Source organism: Lepidothrix coronata, unplaced genomic scaffold (assembly GCF_001604755.1).
Source record: "Lepidothrix coronata isolate B3197 unplaced genomic scaffold, Lepidothrix_coronata-1.0 Scaffold38, whole genome shotgun sequence".
NCBI lineage: Eukaryota > Metazoa > Chordata > Aves > Passeriformes > Pipridae > Lepidothrix > Lepidothrix coronata.
Window position 1 is genome coordinate 1,118,157 of NW_016690218.1, and position 18,886 is coordinate 1,137,042.

General features: G+C 44.4%; 2 protein-coding genes across 3 annotated transcripts in view; one reads left to right on the forward strand and one right to left on the reverse strand.

Annotated features, from left to right (window-relative positions):
• The window catches only part of LOC108496240 (calpain-14-like), a 31,282-nt gene extending 17,494 nt beyond the window's left edge, over positions 1–13,788 (reverse strand). The window contains exons 1-7 of one of the 2 annotated variants that reach the window (XM_017812764.1): positions 13,654–13,788; positions 6,750–7,107; positions 4,177–4,246; positions 3,126–3,244; positions 2,397–2,533; positions 1,075–1,249; positions 291–356 (exon numbers count right to left, since the gene is read on the reverse strand). In XM_017812764.1, coding sequence (XP_017668253.1) covers positions 291–356; positions 1,075–1,249; positions 2,397–2,533; positions 3,126–3,244; positions 4,177–4,246; positions 6,750–7,107; positions 13,654–13,709 — 981 coding nt within the window. In that variant the 5' untranslated portion in view covers positions 13,710–13,788. Of the gene's footprint in view, positions 1–290; positions 357–1,074; positions 1,250–1,426; positions 1,485–2,396; positions 2,534–3,125; positions 3,245–4,176; positions 4,247–6,749; positions 7,108–13,653 lie in introns of those variants that run through there. The other variant, XM_017812765.1, reaches the window with a different exon arrangement.
• A 1,743-nt stretch (positions 13,789–15,531) lies between these two features.
• The window catches only part of EHD3 (EH domain containing 3), a 30,706-nt gene continuing 27,351 nt past the window's right edge, over positions 15,532–18,886 (forward strand). Inside the window, exon 1 of the mRNA XM_017812895.1 lies at positions 15,532–16,072. Coding sequence (XP_017668384.1) covers positions 15,846–16,072 — 227 coding nt within the window. The 5' untranslated portion in view covers positions 15,532–15,845. The remainder of the gene's footprint in view (positions 16,073–18,886) is intronic.

Genomic DNA, 18,886 nt, shown 5'->3' on the forward strand with positions numbered 1-18,886 from the left:
GCAGCTAAGAGGCATTTGTGGGTGATGGTCTCAGCAGAGCCCTATGAATCATTCCCATCCTTAGAGATATGTTGATCCATAACCATTGTCCTTTATGCCAAGACCTTGATACTAAAATGGACACACTCGAAAGTGAATCTTAACAAAGCACACAGACTCTTTTAGCCTTAGAAAAGAGCACTGGGGAGGAGATACCATAGTTGGTCTGATTAATGGTTGAACCTATGACTGCAATAAAAATTGCTGATATCCAAATAAACCTGGACCCAGGACATTAGGGCTAGTCTTACCTTTCTAATACCAATTACTGTGTAGGCATGGCCAGCAACAAGCCCATTCTTCAGGACCTTTGTTGTCTGTATAAAAGGAAGAGAAACAGAAGGAAAATAAACCTTTTATTCTACCTATATTTACATGGCAGACTCATACCAATACTAGAGACCCATACTTGTGTCAGCAATGACTCTCAAAACAAATGGAGAATGGTTTGAACTGAAAATCAAATGAATACATAAATTGAAGCTCTTTACAGCCATATTTCGCAGTATGCTTGGAACTGAAAGATTGATTGGGAAGGTCCTTTCCTAAATTGTGGATCTTTAGCTAGAGACTATCTCACTTTCAAAACGTTCAGGAGGTTAGGTTTTGATTTTCAGAATATTAGAGTTTCCCAACAGCTGAAGCGTTAGCATAAGGCTTGGAAGCCAAGATTTGAGCTTATGTTCTGAACCACACACCTCTCTGCCTTAGCTGTAAGTTTATTCCGTGTGTGTCTGTGCCTCATTGGACAATCTGTAAAAACGGAAAATTTATTTAGCAAAAATGGGAAAATACAGTAGGACCTCATTTAAATAGAGGTTCTGTGATAGATATTCCTGAACATAACAACAAGGATCTAAGAGCAGCAGGGAATCAAGCCATGTAGAAAGTTTAACATTAAGAATGTGACTTCTATAGAAAGTCACGTGTGGCAGCTTTGATACATTTTGAGTCACAATGACTAGCTGAGCAGCAGTAAAGAGATCTGGAAAGGCTTTTAGCTGTAAAGCCATTTGACATCACTCCAAGTCTCACCCCTAAGTGTGTTTGACAGCCCATGAGAGATCTGCTGTAGGTGGCTCTTGTCAGGATACCCCACAGATCAGGAGGAGCTTCTGCAAGCTTGATCCTTGTATTAACACCTCCTGTAAAATCCACCAAGGCTTCTGAAACTTGCCCAATCTGCAGATCTTCATAGGAGCCATAAAGTCTAGCAAAAAATGACATCAATATATTCTTTGGATTATAGTCACAGATGACAGGTTGAGGATAGTGTAACAATGAAAACATACAAAAACAGTGTGCAAAATGCAAAAGGAAGGCTGTAACTCATGTTTAATTTTAGGGGAATCTTTGCATTTAGGAAGAGGAGAATCTAGAAAATTACCTCCAAGACTGGCCATACTCTGAAAGGTACTCTTCACTCATTGTCATCCCTCACTGCTCTGTAATGAGAACATGCCTATCACATCTTTGATAATTCTGCCTTAGCAAATGTTGCCTGAATTCATCACCAGACAGTGTGCTGTATCTAAAATATAGTACCTTGAGAGGCACGCTGTCTTGAGAGCTCAGTCTCCAATCTGATTGTCTTTACCATTGCAGTGCAACTTTCTCCTTTTCTCTCTTTTTGTTCTAATGCTAACACCAAATGAAAATTACTGCACTTTCTCACCTTTACTGTGATCTTTCTCTGAACGTTAACTAGGATTTTTCCCTGCTCTGCAGAGATTATTTCAGCCCAATATCAACAAACTCCATCAGTTACGCCTTATTGCTTTCTTCTTAGTCATATACTACCACTAAAGTTTAGCATTGTAGACAAAACACTCTGGAGAGAAGCCACTGTTCTCACCGTGACATATGACTTGTTACATGCCTCAGCTTTGGGGGACCTGAGAGCAGGAGCTTCTACCAAAACAGAGTACAATGCTTCAGCAAACCTCCAAAATGAAAATCCTTGGAGGTTTCTCACACTGATAATACATCAAAGGAGGCATCAGAAATCATTCACCTTTGAAAATCCTTATCGGTGGCCTTCGGCTTCTCTACAGTATTTACAAAGAAGGCACCAGCACAGACAATACACTGCAAACAGTGATAACACTAAGAGGACAACCCCCCACAACAGGTCTGTTTTCACACCTAAACCCTGGGATTTAAACTCAGGGCCCTGGATTGGTAACAGCTACTGCAATGGCAGCTTTTACTGGGTAATAATAGAAAGATGAGAACCACTTATTACACTTCAAATATAGCAAGGCCTACAAAATGCATTTGTAAACAAGAACAAACTGCGTAGGCACCAACCGACATATTTTAGAGACTATTTGCATAACTTGGAATGAGTCACTTACTTAGCATATGCCTTCTCCAGAAGGGCTCCCCAGAACACGTTCTTATAGACTGAGGAAACAAAGACCAGCTCCCCCGCCTCGTTCACCGGCAGGAGATCATCAACCACCACGTCAACCCATTCTCCGAAGTGCCAGAACTGTCAGGAGAAAGGAATGAGCTGATGTTTCCCTTAGAAGGGACCTCCCCTTGAAACAACAGGAAAGGCAAGATAGCCTAGCTGTGGGCACAGAACAAGCTGCTGTGGGTCAGTGGGACGTGGGACAGAGCCAATTCCTCAGCTCCATCCGGCCAGAGGAGCAAACAAAGTATATATCAGGTGTACAAGGAATAAGCAGGGAAATAAGCCACAGTTGGACTTCTGGGGAAGGAATTCCTAACTGCAGGGTAGCACAGTTGCATCAAGAGCGGGCAAAAGGGTAGAAGACTGGAGCAGATGTGCTCAGGTCTGCTGACTGTTGCCACTCTGAAGAAAGGTTTTTGTCTGTGTTAAAATAAGGATAGGGCACAGCTGGAGAAAATGGACAAGTGGAGGGGTATTCTCAGAGCGACTTGCAGGTGATTCACTGCCTGCACTGCTTTGTGGAAGGGGTGATGGGCTGCTCTCCAGGCTGGGATACCCTCTGGCCACTTGCCCCTGCCCAAGGGGAAGCACATATATCTAAGGGTGTGACACAAAACATAGCAGAGGATTCCTGAAGATCCTCTGCAATCTGGGGGAGCAGCTGTACCCGGAAGTGGAAAATGCCAGCATATTTCCTCTCAAAGCTCTGGTTTTGTGGCACGACTGCAGCCAAGATGTCCTGGTGGAATGTCAGGGCTTCCAGGGCCGCCAGGAACCAGCAGTTCTCTGCGCCAAGACAAATGGACACATGAGTTGGCTGAAAAGCGAGAGCTGTCAGCCAAGTTCAGGAACACCACCAAGATCCTAGCAGAAGAGCTGTTGTGCTGATGTCTTTACAATTATAACAAATCATACGCAGAAAATTAGACAATCCAGACGTGTGCTTTACTTAACCAAACCATGATTGGATTATTATTGTTCTCTCGTGACATTTTCATTTGGATACTGTTTGGTTAAATAAGAAATTTAGCAAGCAATAACTGTCAGTGGAAACATTCTGGTTTTTACTGACATTGTGTCGGGTTTTTTCTCTTCTCTATAAAGGCACACTATTAAAAAAAAGTTTCCATTTTTCTCTGAAAACATTTGCTTTTCAGAAAAGAAAAATAATTTCCAGTGGATCTCACATGCAAAACTGTACTTATCAAACTTTATTTTTAAGGACTTAAAGCACTTAAGAAATAATCTGGTCCCACCTCTACCTCTTTTGCAGGTGACAATATATCCTTTTACTTTAGGCAACATAGGCATAAAATTATTTTTCTAACTTCAAGGCTGTGAAGAGAACACACTCATACAAAGTATTAGGTACAAAGACAGCAAAAGTCCTGCTTCTGTGGTCCCTGTTCAATTGTCAAGCAGCAACACCACAGACCAGTAAAAGCACGGGATCACTTCCTATTAGCATGCACAGAAGCAACAGAGAGTGGTGAGTTCAGCTTGTGGAGGGACCTCTCATGCCTCAAATCCCACCTCAAAGCTTGCCAGTTTTTTTACTGAGGCTATGCCATTTTAATTGCTTCATCCACACCATGACAAGTGAAGGAAGGAGAAAGACACCTTCTATTTCCATGCCAAGTTTTATACAATCAAACTTCCATGCAAAATGTTATCTTCTATAAGAATACTTAGATATTTATACAAATGAGTTTCCTTACCCACCAATCCTTGGCAGAGATCAAGTTGCTTTCTGTTTGCAGCATAAAATACTGGACTTTTGTGCAAAGCCTGGAAAGCACACACACACAGACAAAAAAAAAATAAAAAAATTGTTGAGAGTCAAGTAAGTAACATCAGCTGGTTTAGCTTGAAAGTCAAGGATTTTCTGTGTGCAGAGCTGCAATCTCATAAGATGGGAAATACAGTGAGTTCCTAGCCTAGGATGTCAAAACCTCATGGACGTGTGACACAAAACATTCCCTCTGCCTTTTCAAAGCTTTCAAAATACTTATGGTCCCTTTGTCCCAGCAGACACTGTTCTGGTTCAGGTATAAATCTAGTGTGATGTGCTTTGGCTAACCTGACACCAGCCTGGGCGCACACTTGTGCTTGGTCTACACTGAATTTGGTCTCCAGCATAAGTCACTGGTGCTCACCAGTTGCATCACCATGGGTTTCTATGAACACCACACTGAGAAGCAAACTCCTCAGATATGCCAGTCCTGCTCCTCCATACAAGTTTCAGCCAAAAGAGATTACGATGGCAGAGCATAACTGTTCAAACTTTCAGCTAACCTGACTGACATCTCCTTGATTTGACTGACACTTGGGCTACAGACTGATGGCTGCTACAGAAATTCCTGTTTCTGTGACAAGAGCGGGTTCAGAGAGAAATAATGTTACTTTTTTTCCGTTCACAAGTGCCTCTGGGGTTAAATTAATAACCTAAGTGTCAAACTTACATTTCACTCGAATGACCCAGAAATTGCTCAAGCTAAGTTTCACACTGTTGGCTTCCCCTACAGGCAGTAGCAAAGAAATGGCAAACCCTCAGAAGGCAGTTACAGTAATTAGACACCAAGCCCTGTCCTTGGTGAATTTGGGTGTTCAGTTTGCAGGCCATCAGTCATAGATGCAGCAAGCTACAAGCCTGCAGGGTGAACAGAAGAATCTCAGCATCTTCTCTGCAGCACAGGGACTGAAGGATGCACAGCATCCATCCTCAGAGAGCCTTTGCTCTGCTAAGTTCAGCATACAGAGCAAATGGCAGCCTTCTTCACAGGGCAGTTTTAGAATCATAGAGTCATAGAATATGGTGAGTTGGAAGGGACCCATCAGGATCATCAAGTCGAACTCCTGACCCTACACAGGACACCCCAAGAATCACAACAGAGCAGCAGAACAGTGCATGGAGAGACAGAGGTTTCAAGTCCATTCCAATATGTGTGGGATGGAGGGACACCTGAAGGGCTTTGTAGAGGCTAGGACTCATGCTGACTTTACTCCCTAAATCCGTCTATGCTGATATAGCTGCCTCAGCCACAGTGCCCAGCACAACCCAGCTCAGGCCCCTAAGAACTACACTCTTCCTCCACCTGCAGATCCTGACTTAACACAAACCATCTGAAAGACTGAATTATGTATGAAACTCTAAGAATGAGGGCTGCTCTTCCCAAGCTCCCCTGCTTGCTTTGCAAAGATGCCTCTACCTTCCTGGTGAGTTTCATGAGTTTTGGAAAAACTCAGCTCTTGTGAGAAATTGTTTAAGTCTGACAAAGCATGACAGCTAGAAAATAACTTAGCTTGGAGCTGCTATCTGCTACTACCTGGCAGGATTCCCTTACAGGGACAGTAATACATGGGTTCTGAAATTCTCATGTAATTTTTACACTGCGTTCAGGAAGATCTGATTGTCAATACTCTGTGCAGTACCTCAGAAAGAACAGAACTGCCACTGCCAGTAACGGGCCTTATCTAACTGTGCCAGGACCCTGTCTTGGCCTCTTAGACTTGTTATCTATCCATTTGTTATGAGAACTTGCTCTGTGACCTTGCAACCAGCTGTCTCTTGCTATGATGTTCAGTTTAAGCACAGGATACCAGCAAAGGCCTTGGAAATATCAGCACAGGTAGAAAACAAAGCCCCAAAGCTAAAACCAACTCACCAACTAATGGTCAGTTACTGGTTGTGGTAAAAGCTCAACCCTGAGAGCTGGGAAAACACTGGTCTAAGTACAATAGACTAAACAGTTTAGCAGGGGAAAAAAACCCAGCCCAGCAAAAGGATAAGGCACCTGCTGCCGCTTGGGAAAGTAGCAGCCTCCACCGTCAAAACAATAGGTGCTCCATAGGAGAGAGCAGTCAAAGGCTAAGAACTGTCTAGAATCTCAGATATCTTCTAAAAGGTCGGGATCTTGAATTTTGGAGAGAGAAACCACTGCCATGAGTACTGTCATCACAGAGTCATGGTGGGATCACCATAGCTGTGAGCTCCAAGGAAACCAGCTCCACCTGCTCCCTTTGCCTGCTCTCCCTTCCTGCTCTAAGTGTCACTGGATATAAACTGAATGAGGCTGGTTATGATTTTGGCCAACAAATGCTTCAAAGGCAATTATGAAACCGTGTACCCCAGGTTCCAAAATGACACCTGATACAATAAATGTAATCTCTGGAGAAATTAAAGTACACCTAAATTAAAGTCTAAGGGTAGTCTGTTCAATGCTAAAACTATTTGCTGGCTATCATCTGTAGTCATCCTCTTACACTACAGTACTCACTGAAAGTCACTTACGTGTGGCCTCTTCCACTGTAAATTTCGGGGTAGTTTTTTTAGCAGCGGTCCTGTTCCAATAGAGCTGATGTGAGCAGGGAAGTTGTCATCTATGAACAGGCATTTGTTCTTCAAGCACGACTCCAGCAAAGCCTGGTAGTTCTGCTGGATGGGAGGGGTGTGTTTTTGAAAGATACTCCTGCCTAAAGGCACAGGTGACTTATTTTTTTTCAAGCAGAGCAGAAAAGGCATGGTAATGTCCCCAATAACACCAGGATAATTGTTTTCCACTGAGGATTCTGCAGGGATCTCACACTGCACAGTTCTGCTAGGAACACTCAGTTTTCTGGGATGAGGTGTGTCCTCTTCACAAGAATTCCTGATAATTAAAATAAGTATAAAAAGTCATTTTAATCGTGGCTTTTAAAATTTTCTCCTTAGCCAGCAGGGGTGGGTAGGGATAGTAGCACTCTCAGAAGAAGTGGGGACCCACCCAATTCTAATCTAGCACCTATCACTGCATCTTCAAGGTTTTACATTGCTGTGGATCTGAGCAAAATAAAAATGAGTGACCCCATTGACTTTTACTAGGGCTTTGAAGCCATACACATGGCTATTCTCAGTCTCTCTCTGGACTATTTTAGGCTCTCCAGGATATTTTCACAACATGTTGCAACATAAATGATAGTCTTTATTCAATCACATTCTGGCATGAAGATATTTCCCCTCCCAAGAAAAAAAAAAGGCGCTAGATAAACCAAAGACTAACTGAAAAATGGAATACATTAGGTGTTACAAAGCCATTACTCACACACCCTCGATAGTTATTTTGCCCTTTTTGCCTCATTTTGGAGAATGATATGATCTCCCCCAAGAGATCACATTCCATCTTGCTGAATACCACAGATTCACACATGAAATGGCATGCTGAGGTATTTTTTTCCTTGTAACATTCAAGACAGATGTTTCTCATCCCCCCACTAAAAACAACAAAGAGCGATGTCCTAGCCCTTTTTTAATATTGGCAGCTATGTTAAACATTAGCATCAGCCTTTGCTGCAAGTGGTGGGCTCCTGGAAGAAATCATGACTAAAATCTCAGCAGGCAAATCACTGCCATCAGTGGTAACAAGGTGATCATAATCATAGTTATTACAGTGTTTTCAGTTATTACTATTACATAGTTATTACTGTTTTCAGGACTGAAAAAATTAATCGGTATGCAAAGTTTAATAAATTGTTCACATGGCATAATGATATAGTCTTTGGATGGCTTCCCTGCAGAGGAGGCTCTTTGAGACTCAAAATCACTGCCCCAGGCACCTGGGAGGATGCTGGTCTCAGTTAGGAACCAGTTGATTGTTACTCCCATCGAAGTTGAAGGTCACGGGCATTCCCTGTGAGAAACCAAAAAACTCCAGATTGAGCTGTCCTCCCACACAGAGCTCTCATTTGTTATAAAACTACCCTACAACTGATCCACAAGGCTTGACCCTCAAAGGCAACCAAGAAAAAAATCTTCAAAATATAGCCCTGGAAACAAAAATTCAATTTTCTATTGTACAGTAGACATTTCAGACCTGAAAAAGTATTAAGTGCCTAACAACTTGCTTACTTTTTCTCCAGATGAAAAAATACCGTCTCTACCTTCAAATCCTCCCTTTTTACAACCTTGGCCTTCACGGCTGCGACAACATGAGCAACAGACAGAGGTAGATTTAAGAGAAAAACAAGAGGAAGAAAACAGCCTGGAGAACAGCTGCATTTTATATAGATGGAAAAAACATGTATGAAAAAGAATTTCTCATTTTGCTGCTTTCCAAGAAAAGAAGTGGAGACCAATTGGCATACTTTGAGCTACACTGAAGAGCAAATATTTGAGACTTGTTTTTTGGGTGTGCAGAGCATGCACGAAGCTTGATAAAATCATTTTAACCTTTTACCAGTTCTCACTTCACTCTGGCATTTACTTGAAAAAGAATTGAACTTCATATACAGGCTTTGAAACCCAGAGACAGTATGAAAAAACCAATGCTTTCAAAAATGGAGGTTTAAATCACCTGAATATATAGCCTTATTTCCAGTAAATTCAGCCAGCACCCCTGACTGTAACGGGGTGTAATCAGAGTTAATGATGCAGCTACTCTGTATGTTTCGAAAACCTCCCACTGAACCTGCCTGTAGGTGTGTTGTTTTAAACTCTTTTCCAAATTACCTGGAAGTCTTTGAACAAAAGAGGCAATGAAGCATTTTATGTGTCATGAACAGTGACTTCTTAGACACCTACAAGGTGTTGCACTTGTGTTTGGCTGCAGTCATGTGTAGGAGCAGCCACCAGGTACAGTTGTATATGACTAGCCAGGGTATACCTGGAAATCACCAGTACAGCACTCAGCAATGGTGCTGACCCAGAATGAATCAGTGCCCTACTGTGTCCTCCCTCACAGCTGGAGCAGAGTGTGTGCATGCCTCTTCCACCAATTAAAGTTTCCAAGGGAAAGCAGCCAAGTGTAGCAGACAGTGTAGCTTCCATTTAAAGCTTTAGATGGAAGCCACGAGCCAGTAGGTTAAATGGATTTGATTCTGTATTCCTTGCATGTTTCCCTAGTTAGCATGTTTGCCATCTGATGTAAGTCCTTGCACTACATTAGCATCCTATGATCTCCCCTGATCTTTCTCAAGATCTTGTAAGCCCCATCCCTAAGTCTTAAACTGAGAATCTGAAGTAGCCATGGAAAATCCTACACTTTTAGTAAAAGTAACTGGAGCATGCGTGAATTCTCTCAGAGACTCTTACTCACTCTATGAGAGGATTTATCTCAGGCAACACTGGGGCAGTGGGCAATTTGAGGGCTAAACCTGGAGCTGACAGAGCTCAGCCCAGCTTTTCAGATTTAATAAAGACAATCCAAATCTGGGCTGAGAAGCTGCTCCTGATTGCGTGGAACAGAGTAAATGTTTGCATGCAAAATAATAAATTTTAGGGTGAGCAGAACACATTATGCAGGGCCATCTTTTACAACCATTCTTGTAATACAGCAGAACATTAGCTGCAGAAATTAGTAGTCATTAGTCAAAATGAAAATGTGAGTGTATTAGGCTTTGTTAATCTTTATTAGTCTCTAAACAACAGTAGTCTCTATATATAAAAACAGCACTTGCAGGTACAACCTCAAGTCTTTGATTAAACATAGTGGTGCATTGGGAGAAAAAAAACAAAAAACAAAACCAAACCAAAACAAAGCCAAAACAAAACAAAACACAAAAAAACAAACAACCAAACAACCAAACAAAAACAAAAACCCAACAAAACAAAGCAGAAAAACAAAAACAAAACCAAAAAAACTCAAAGCTGACTCCTGCCCTTCCTATGAGCTTTTAAAGCAAATAGAAATATCCTGAAAAGAAGCACTGAACTATGTTTTCTCACAAAATGAATGAATAAACAGACAGGTAGATGACATTGCCCTGAATTTCCTGTGCTTGGATTATTGGCCCAAAAGTTGATGAACACCTTCTGGTGCTGAGACTTTCAAGGCCAAGCAGTGAACCTGCCCCAGAGCCTCCCACTGATCTTAAGAAAAAGTCTATAGCAAAAATGCCTGGATGGCTTTCAGAACTTCAAACAGTACCTCTCTGACCAAAGATAACTTTTAACAACTCTAGTTGAGAATTTAAAATATATATTCTTTGCTGCACTAATTGTCCAAGCTATATCAAAATCAGTGGAAATATGAAAATCCTATTTAGTCAAGACCTGTCCTTCAGCACTTAAGGTTACAGCCTATTCTTAAGGATCCCAATCATAAGAGATTCTGACTGCTTACAACTCCCATTAGAGACAGATGAAATATTTGATCTCTGCAGAATACTCAGTGATCAAGTATCAGCTGAATTGGCTCTAAACAGTAAAAATGAGGAAACAAGGGTGCACAAAATCTGGGATAGCTAAAACACCAGCCTCTGTTCCCAACCATTTGGCAGACAGAAGTGTTGGAACTGTGACATGCAGGGCAGCTGATGTGGCTCATCCAGCTGCTTTAAATCACACCAATTCTTCTCATGTTTGCTGATAAAAACTCTTTGCCTTTCTCCTGAACACTTCCAGAGAAAAGTACAGCAGCAGCTGCTGCATTCAGCACAGCAAGCAGCATCGTGTAACTAATACCCCCATCTGATCCCAGAGGACAGCTTCATCTTAACACCATACCACGGTGACAGAGTTATACTCCTTTCAAACCCCTGGAGAATCCTAACTCTGTACTAGACCGAGATGCCTGCTGAACGCCAGCACCAGATCCCTCTTACATAGCATTTGGTGTTTGATGTCCTACCTTCTCCAGGTGTGTCCTCACAGCAAAGGATAATTGTTCCACTGGTAGTGATGCCTGTTGCTTATAAATAGTATATATGTTATCTCTAGCTATGTGTGTATTTATGCTTCTGCGTGTGTGCATGCTTATATATGTCTCGCATACGTAACCCCAAGAGCTTGTCCTAACCTATCAAACACTGTGGTAGAAGCAGGAGGCGGGGAAAAAAAGCATATTGAGTAATGACAGAAAATTTCTAAATAGTTTATGCAAACTGTTCCACAGAAGACATGAAAGAACAGGTCAGTCCATCACGCAGACTACCATTTGACTCACCCATAGCTTCAGTGGGCAGCAGTTTCCTTGTTTCACTATTCAAAGCACAATACTCCAAATCTCTCCATATATGACTGACAAGGTAGAACAGGAAGATATGTTTAACCGTGTCTTAACATATTTTAACAGGATTTCTGTTTTCAGGTAAGTAAAAGTTCAGAGGAAATATCCTCAAAAACCCATTTCTACTCAGAATAGATGAGGATATGACACTTTGCCAATAAGTAAATCATAACAATATCTGCAAAGAACACTGATGTAAGATTGAGGGAGGAGTATGTCCTATAACAAAGACAGCCGAAACCATTCAAGAGTTATAGGAGAAACTGCCAAGTTTCTGCACTGCAAGGATGGTGAAGGGCTCAGAGGATTTTTCTTTCCAGCACTATTACAGACTTCACATCAGTCAAGTCCCCTACATGTTTTCTTTGCTGTACAGTTTCAAGGAATGAATTTTCTGGAAGCAAGCATGCTTCCCACCCACTGTATGTACACTATCCAAGCCCACATTCTCCACTTGTGGAGGCACATCTGGGTACCAGCACCTTGTTCCATTCCAGGCAATGAGGAGGGAAGAGAAGCATGGAGAGAGTACGGAAAAGGACAGTGTGTGTGTACCAAGACACCTGGAAGAATGGTGGGAGAAAGATAATGAGAAATATTTCAGAGGAATATGAAGCAGCAGTGAGGGCAGGAGGGAAAGGCAGCAGCTTTCTGAGTTGTAAAGGCAAAGCAACGAGTGAGGAAAGGGATAGATTATGCTGGAGACAATTTTATATCTCTATATAGGCCATATGTCTATATAGGCCATATGTCTTTATATAGGCCATATGGCAGGCAGTTGAGAATTTTGATCTAGCTGAACCAGAGGAAACTTTCCTTCCCTTACTTATCAAATTAGTCCATTTGGTTTAATTCTGGGGTCCCGCTGTGCCTTCCTCTCCCCTCTTTTCTTTCTCACACCCCTGGTTATTCCCTGTTGCACCCATCGCCACCTGAACTTTTGGCACTATCTACTCAGGTTTCATACTCAGTAATGAACAAACAGTGGCAGTAACTGCACTGGCAGGAAGTTAATTTTACTGAACTACACTGCTCCCACAGGCTTCTTGAAACTGTTTAAGTGTTATGGACTGAGTCACTGCCTCTTTTCAAATTCAGTGACTTGCTAATGTCTCCATCCTCAGATGTTCTTTTGAAGGAAGTAAACCTGTCCAACCTAAGGCAGCAGATAAGCAAACACACACGTCACCATTTCACGTGAAATGAGTTTCAGTTATACAACATTGTGTTTCGCCCCCAAAAACAAAGTTTCATTCTGAGTGCAAATACTACACAACTTAGTCCAGCCTCACTGACTTTCAGCAAAGTGGAAGTGAATCTTTTCCAGCAAGCCACTCTCTCCTGGTCAAGGCAAGCATCCAGCTCAGTGACTGCCAGCCCTGTTACCAACAGCAGGGACACTACTGAGAAACTACAGAACTTAAAGTTTAATCCATCACAGCTTTAAAGATAAAAGACAAATTCAATGGTAGATGACAGTTGCAGACCCCCATCGGTATTAGATACAGGTATGCCCTGAGCACTGCATTAGAGTGACTTCTGTGCAGGGGAGTCGAGAGAGAGTCTTTACATTTGAATGGCTAAGAAACATGCAAGAAAAACAACTGTTCTTCCAGCAGTGACTTCAAATGAAAAATCATCATTTGGAAAAAAATATTTAATTGGTTTTGTTATTTTTCTACTTGCAAAATTTAAAAAATGTAAATTATTTTAAAAGAAAACTTACTAAAGATTGCACTATAAGACCAATCTGTCAAACAGAAAACCATCCATTAAAAAACCCGTTTAAGAAATTAAAAGGTATAAAAAATGAAAATGGATTAAAACTTTCAGTTTGATTCTGGCAGAAAGAAAACCTAATTATACTCTAAACTTCCTTTCCTAATTTTACTTCCCTTTGTTTTTGGCAAGCTCTATACTTCAAGGTAAAGAGCATTCTTGAGGAAGTCAGTCTCAAATAGCTAAGAAAACAGAATGAAAAATAAATAAAATTGTGCAACATTTGTGAGATACCTAAAGAAAATCTATAAAGACTGCCAAGTTTTGTTGTGATCTGCCCCGATGATAACAAATCCAAAGGAATGGGACTCTATTCAGACAAGGTAAGGAAACATTTTTTTTTTTGCCTGTTGGGTACACATATTTATGATTAGTGCAATTTAATGATTAATATCCTCATCTTGTAAATGGGGAACAAGTGTGCTTGTACTATACCTGTAGCAGTCGGCTCCCACAGCCTGTACAACAGAAACCTTGCCTTGCTCCCCCATTCATTGTATTCAGGAAGGGCATCAAGGTGGCCTGGGGAGATTTACAATCAAAGGCTTCCTGGCCTGACCTTTACTTGGCTCCGAGGATAACACAAGCAAGCACCAAAGAGACTCCATATATAGCTGTAGAAATGCCAGAGTGGCACTGGAGGAGCACAGCCCTTAAATGGCAGAATTATCTAGAAGATGAAAGCGATTTTTTTCCTACAAAATGAGCAATTCTTGCCAAAACACGTTGAATTCTATGGGGCCTTTCATTTTCAGGAGTTTTCACTGGAAAGGAGTCATCAGATCCTTAAGGCCAAATGTCTCTATTTATAAAACTAAATAAATGAGGGAAATTAGTCTTAAGGAGGTTTTAAAACATCAGTTCCACTTTCAGATTAGCTCTAGGCATTGGCAGGAAAGCAGAAAAGCCTGACCTTCAGAAAATACAGTCAGTTTGCTATGTTCTTCCAGAAAAAGAAAACTGGTCCCTGGAGTCATCCCTTGCACCTCATGGGTCAGGCCATGCCACAGAGTAAAGAAGTGCCTGGGATCAGCCAGGAGGAGCAGCTGGGAACAGCCAGGGAAGTGTCTGCTCCTGCAGCCAGAGGCACAGAAATGGACCTGGATCGTTTTCCAGGCACAGGGCTGCATGCACCTCCATGTGTCCCCCCACCCATAAAAAAAAAAGCTTGAAAAAATGCCATGAAAAAATGCCATGAAAAAAATGCACTACTGCCTCTGCTTGCACAAGCTCCAGGCTCCTCCCAACCATAAATGGCTGGGAAAGGGCAGGAGTCTGCCACATGGAGGGACAGCTTCCAAAACTGCCTCTTGCCACATTTCTCAGACCCATGGGATGGACTCAAGTGAAAAAGCCATTAGGAAATATTCTAAGAAAAAAACCCTGCTCTGCGCAGTGGAGTTGAGGAGAGCCTGGCAGCAGGGCATTGTAGCTGACAGCTGGCCCTGGGGACATGAGGAGCCACAGGCTGCTGCTGGTGGCTGTTCTGTCAGCTCTCATTGCTGGAGGAATAAAGGAGAGGGGACAGCAGATAATCTGCCCGTCTTAAATGTGTTAAAGTGTGCTTAAATGGTGAACTCCTCCAGGCACAGCCAGAGTTGCAAGCACCCGGGAAGCGAGGGGCAGCAGCAGTGCAGCCAAATCATGGGGCTGGGGAAGGAAGAGTTGAAGAGATGACTCAAAGGGGACCTTATCAATGTGTATAAATATCTACAGAGGGGAGTGCCAAGAGGATGGAGCCAGGCTCTTCTCAGCAGTGCCAAGCAACAGGACAAGAGACAATGGGCAGAAACTAATGCACAGGAAATTCCACACGAATATGAGGAAGAACTTCGGGTGATTGCACACTGGGACAGATTGCCCAGAGACGTTGTGGAGTTTCCCTCACTGGGGATATTCCAGAACCGTCTGGACACAATCCTGTACCATGTGCTCCGGAATGGCCCTGCTTCAGCAGGGAGGGGGCACCAGGTGACTTGCTGTGGTCCCTTTCAACCTGACCCCTTCTGTGATTCTGTGAAAAGCTGGAGGTGGCAGCTCTCAGAAACAGCCAACTCCGTCTCAGATTTGAACTCGCAGATCTGGTTAATTTTAGTGGATTTTTAAGGTTTATTTTAAAGTGAGGTTGAGAAAGGGAATAAAATGGCGGCCGGGCCGCATAGCCCCGAGGCGGCCCCCAGGGGGCGCTGTGGGAGCCGGCCCTTCCCCGCAGTCCAACATGGCGCCGCCCGGTGCGGCTTCACCCGCCGGGGAGAACGGGCGGCGCCTGCCAGGAGCCGCCGACTTCCGGCGCCGGCCCCTTTCCTAGCGGGCCGCCCCTCCGCGCTATGCCCACGCCGGGAGCCGGCGGCGTGAAGGGAGGTGGCGCCCGCCGGTGCCGCTCGGCCGGGGCTGCGCGGAGAAGCCGCTCCTTCAGCCTCCCGCGGGGACTGTTTTCTGGCTGAAACCGCCGGCGCAGGTGGCGTGAGGGCGGGCGGCCCTCGCGTGTGGGCGCTGGAGGGGAGCGAGGCCCGCCCGGCCTGAGGGGGATGCGCGGGTAGCCCGCGCCCGCAGCCAGCCCAGCCCTGCCCGCCGCCCCTCGCCCAGCCTCGGTGGTCGCTGCGGAGCTGGCGTCAGGCGGCCCCAAGATGTTCAGCTGGCTGGGGACCGACGACCGCCGGAGGAAGGACCCCGAGGTGTTCCAGACGGTCAGCGACGGCCTGAAGAAGCTCTACAAGACCAAGCTGCTGCCGCTGGAAGAGCACTACAAGTTCCACGAGTTCCACTCGCCCGCCCTGGAAGATGCCGACTTCGACAACAAGCCCATGGTGCTCCTCGTGGGGCAGTACTCTACCGGGAAGACCACATTCATCAGGTAAAATCCAGCTGCCCACTGCCTTCCCGCACGGGCGTGCCCGCACCCTGGAGGCCCGCGGGCTGTGCTGGGGCAGGACCTGTCTCTGATACCTGTGCTATGCCTTGATCCCCCTTCTGTCACCCCCTTCGTGTCCCTGGTGCTCATCGACAGGTTTTCATTGAAAAGTCCCCTCCGCTCAAACGCGGAGCGTTCCTTTGCAAGCACCAGTGCTCTAAGATGTCCCATAAAACACCGACGTGGCAAAAAGTAGCCCAGGGCAGGGCTGAGGAGTGCAGGCAGGGCATGAGTGTGGAGATGTGAGTCACTTGGGGCCCTCTTGGCCGTCCAAAGTGCAGAGGCTTGGGCAAGGCTCGCGCGGGGTATTCCCGTGGCTGCTCGGGCCGGGTTGGCCCTGCTAATGGCCATTCTTTTCAACCTGATGTAGCTTTTGGGTGGTGAGGCAAGCTAGGGGATCCTAAAGTGGGTGTTTCGGTTTGCAATGGCCTCTGTCTCGCCCCTGGGTCTGTCTGTCTCTCTCTGCCCGGTGCCCAAAGGCAGTGCTCAGAGCCCAGTTAGAGAAGTATGTGTGCCTGTGCACAGGGGAGACCTGCCCATCTTCAGGGCTCCAGAAATGAAGTCCTGCTTTAACTGTGTCCTGCTCTGCTGAGATGCTGGGAGCAGCAAGTTCCTTTCTAACTGTAAAGGAACAGCAGCTGCTAGCAGCTCTTTCATTTCACTGATAGAAAACTGCCACAGAGAGGGTTAAATTTTTCCAGCTGGACTTTGTTGCAGGGATCTCTTTTCAGCCATGCTGCTTGTTCAACTTGCAGCAAGCCTTTCTCTTGGGATCATAGCTGAAGCTGCGCTGTCTGTGTTTCCTATGTGATTCATAAGCTAAGCGTTAAATTCCAGCCTTTTTCTGGTGTGGCTGTGTTGAAATCTGTGGAATTACCCCAGTGTAAATCTGGATACAAGCCACAGGCAGCCAGCCCTTTGTTCTACCAGTATTTCTTGGTGGAGGAGGGAGCTGTAGAGAAAGGTGAATCAAATTGACTGTACCTCTTAAGGACTGACCTTGAAAAATGCAGGGTTGGTTTGTTTTTTCTTTATGTACTGTAATATTCTTGCCACTAAATGTCCTGGCCAGAAGCCAAGGACAAAATGCATTTCTGCTACATTGGGGTGTACCTGGCAAACAAAGTGTAAGAGTCAAAAGGCCTTTCTCATGTGAGTGGGTCAGATAGATGGTGAAGGGGTATGAATGACCTAAAGAAGCATTTGGCACATGTTTGGAAAGAGAGTTAGTTACTCTTCTGAAAATTAGGCTACTTGGATAGCACAGCTGTCTGGTTCCACCCTAGATCTCTGTTCTGTGACTTGGTACCAAACCTGTTTGAAAAGCTTTTTCTGTCCTTCGGGTTACTGATGCTCAGAGCCTGAACATGAGGAGGTTGCTGAATTCCTGATGTGGCTGTCTAATTAAAGCATCTCTTCCTAATTCCTCTCTTTGAATTGCCAGCATCAGTGTTTCCCTGCAGTCTCACCTGCATGCTCTTGTTAGCAGAGATTTCCTGGATTTGCTTCTCTCTGTTCAGTCAATTCCTTTTCCTGTAAGTCTCTGCTGCTTTTGCAAGTTCAGGTGCTTAAAGCATGTTGTAGGCATAAGGAGAAGATAGGGTTTTTGCTCTGCTGTCAGCAAGTGGATCTGAGCCTCTCTGACCACTGCATTTCATTCATGCATGTGTCCTCTTCTCCCAGCCTTCTCTGGGCACAGAGCTGGGATGAGCCTACCCAGAGTCAAGCAGAAGTGACCGGGAACTTCTGCTTCACAAGAGTGCCAAATGGACCTGAGAAGGCTTTCCAGGAAGGCAGAGTCTTCTTGTTTAAAATAGTGCATAAGAAGGTGAAAGTTGAGAACTCTTGGAGAAGCCCGGGGCCTCTAATAGTAGGAGGAGTGTGAGGGTCTGTCACTCCAATATGTTGCAAATCAAAGTTGGGAGGTACCAGAAAACCACGTGTTACTCCTGATAGGCTTCCAGCATGAGTTTGCAGGCACTGATCATTAAAGAGCTGGGATAAGCACCAGATTAGCACCAGGGTTATTGTGGGAAGGCAAGTGGAAGCTAAAGCTGAGAGCGGGGAGTTAAAGGGGACTGGGGGAGGAAGTGGGAGAGGGGACAACCATTATATCTTAGCAGTAGAGTGAAGCAAGAAACAGCCTCTGGACGTTCCTTCCATAATCTCATCAGGATGGGGTTAATTAGTGTTATCCTTATGTATCAATTCCACTTTTAAATTGCATCCTGCTTGTACTGCCATGCAATTTAGGGAGATGACTTATTGCCACTAAACACTCATGTCGAATGAACTCAGTCCCAGTTCACCTGGATCCCAGGACACCATTTAAAAAAAGGGATAAAGAACCTTAGTCACCCTCCTAAGGGAGGTCTATCTTCCATACATCTTCACTTGTTTTGGGGAATCTGGGTTGAAACAGGGAGGGAATTCAAGGCTCTGAAGCACCTAAGCTGCAGCATCTTGCAGCGAGGCTGTTCCCTTGTCAGGAGGTGACGGCAGAAAGAAGGCAGTCAAGGTTAGCAGTGAGAAACATTCCTAGAGGCTGAGCCAGGGAACAGGGAGGTGCGTTGTGTGGGTCAAAGCCAGTGAAGCGAGACCAGAGCACTGGCTTGTTTTCAGTGGAACCAGGCGGTTCTCTCTTCTGCTTACACTGACACAGAACTGAGTCTTATTCTGCAATGTGAAAGATGTAGCATTGCTAACTGCAGCTTTTCCATTCCTTCTTCCTGCTGTATCATCTCTTTTTGTACTCAC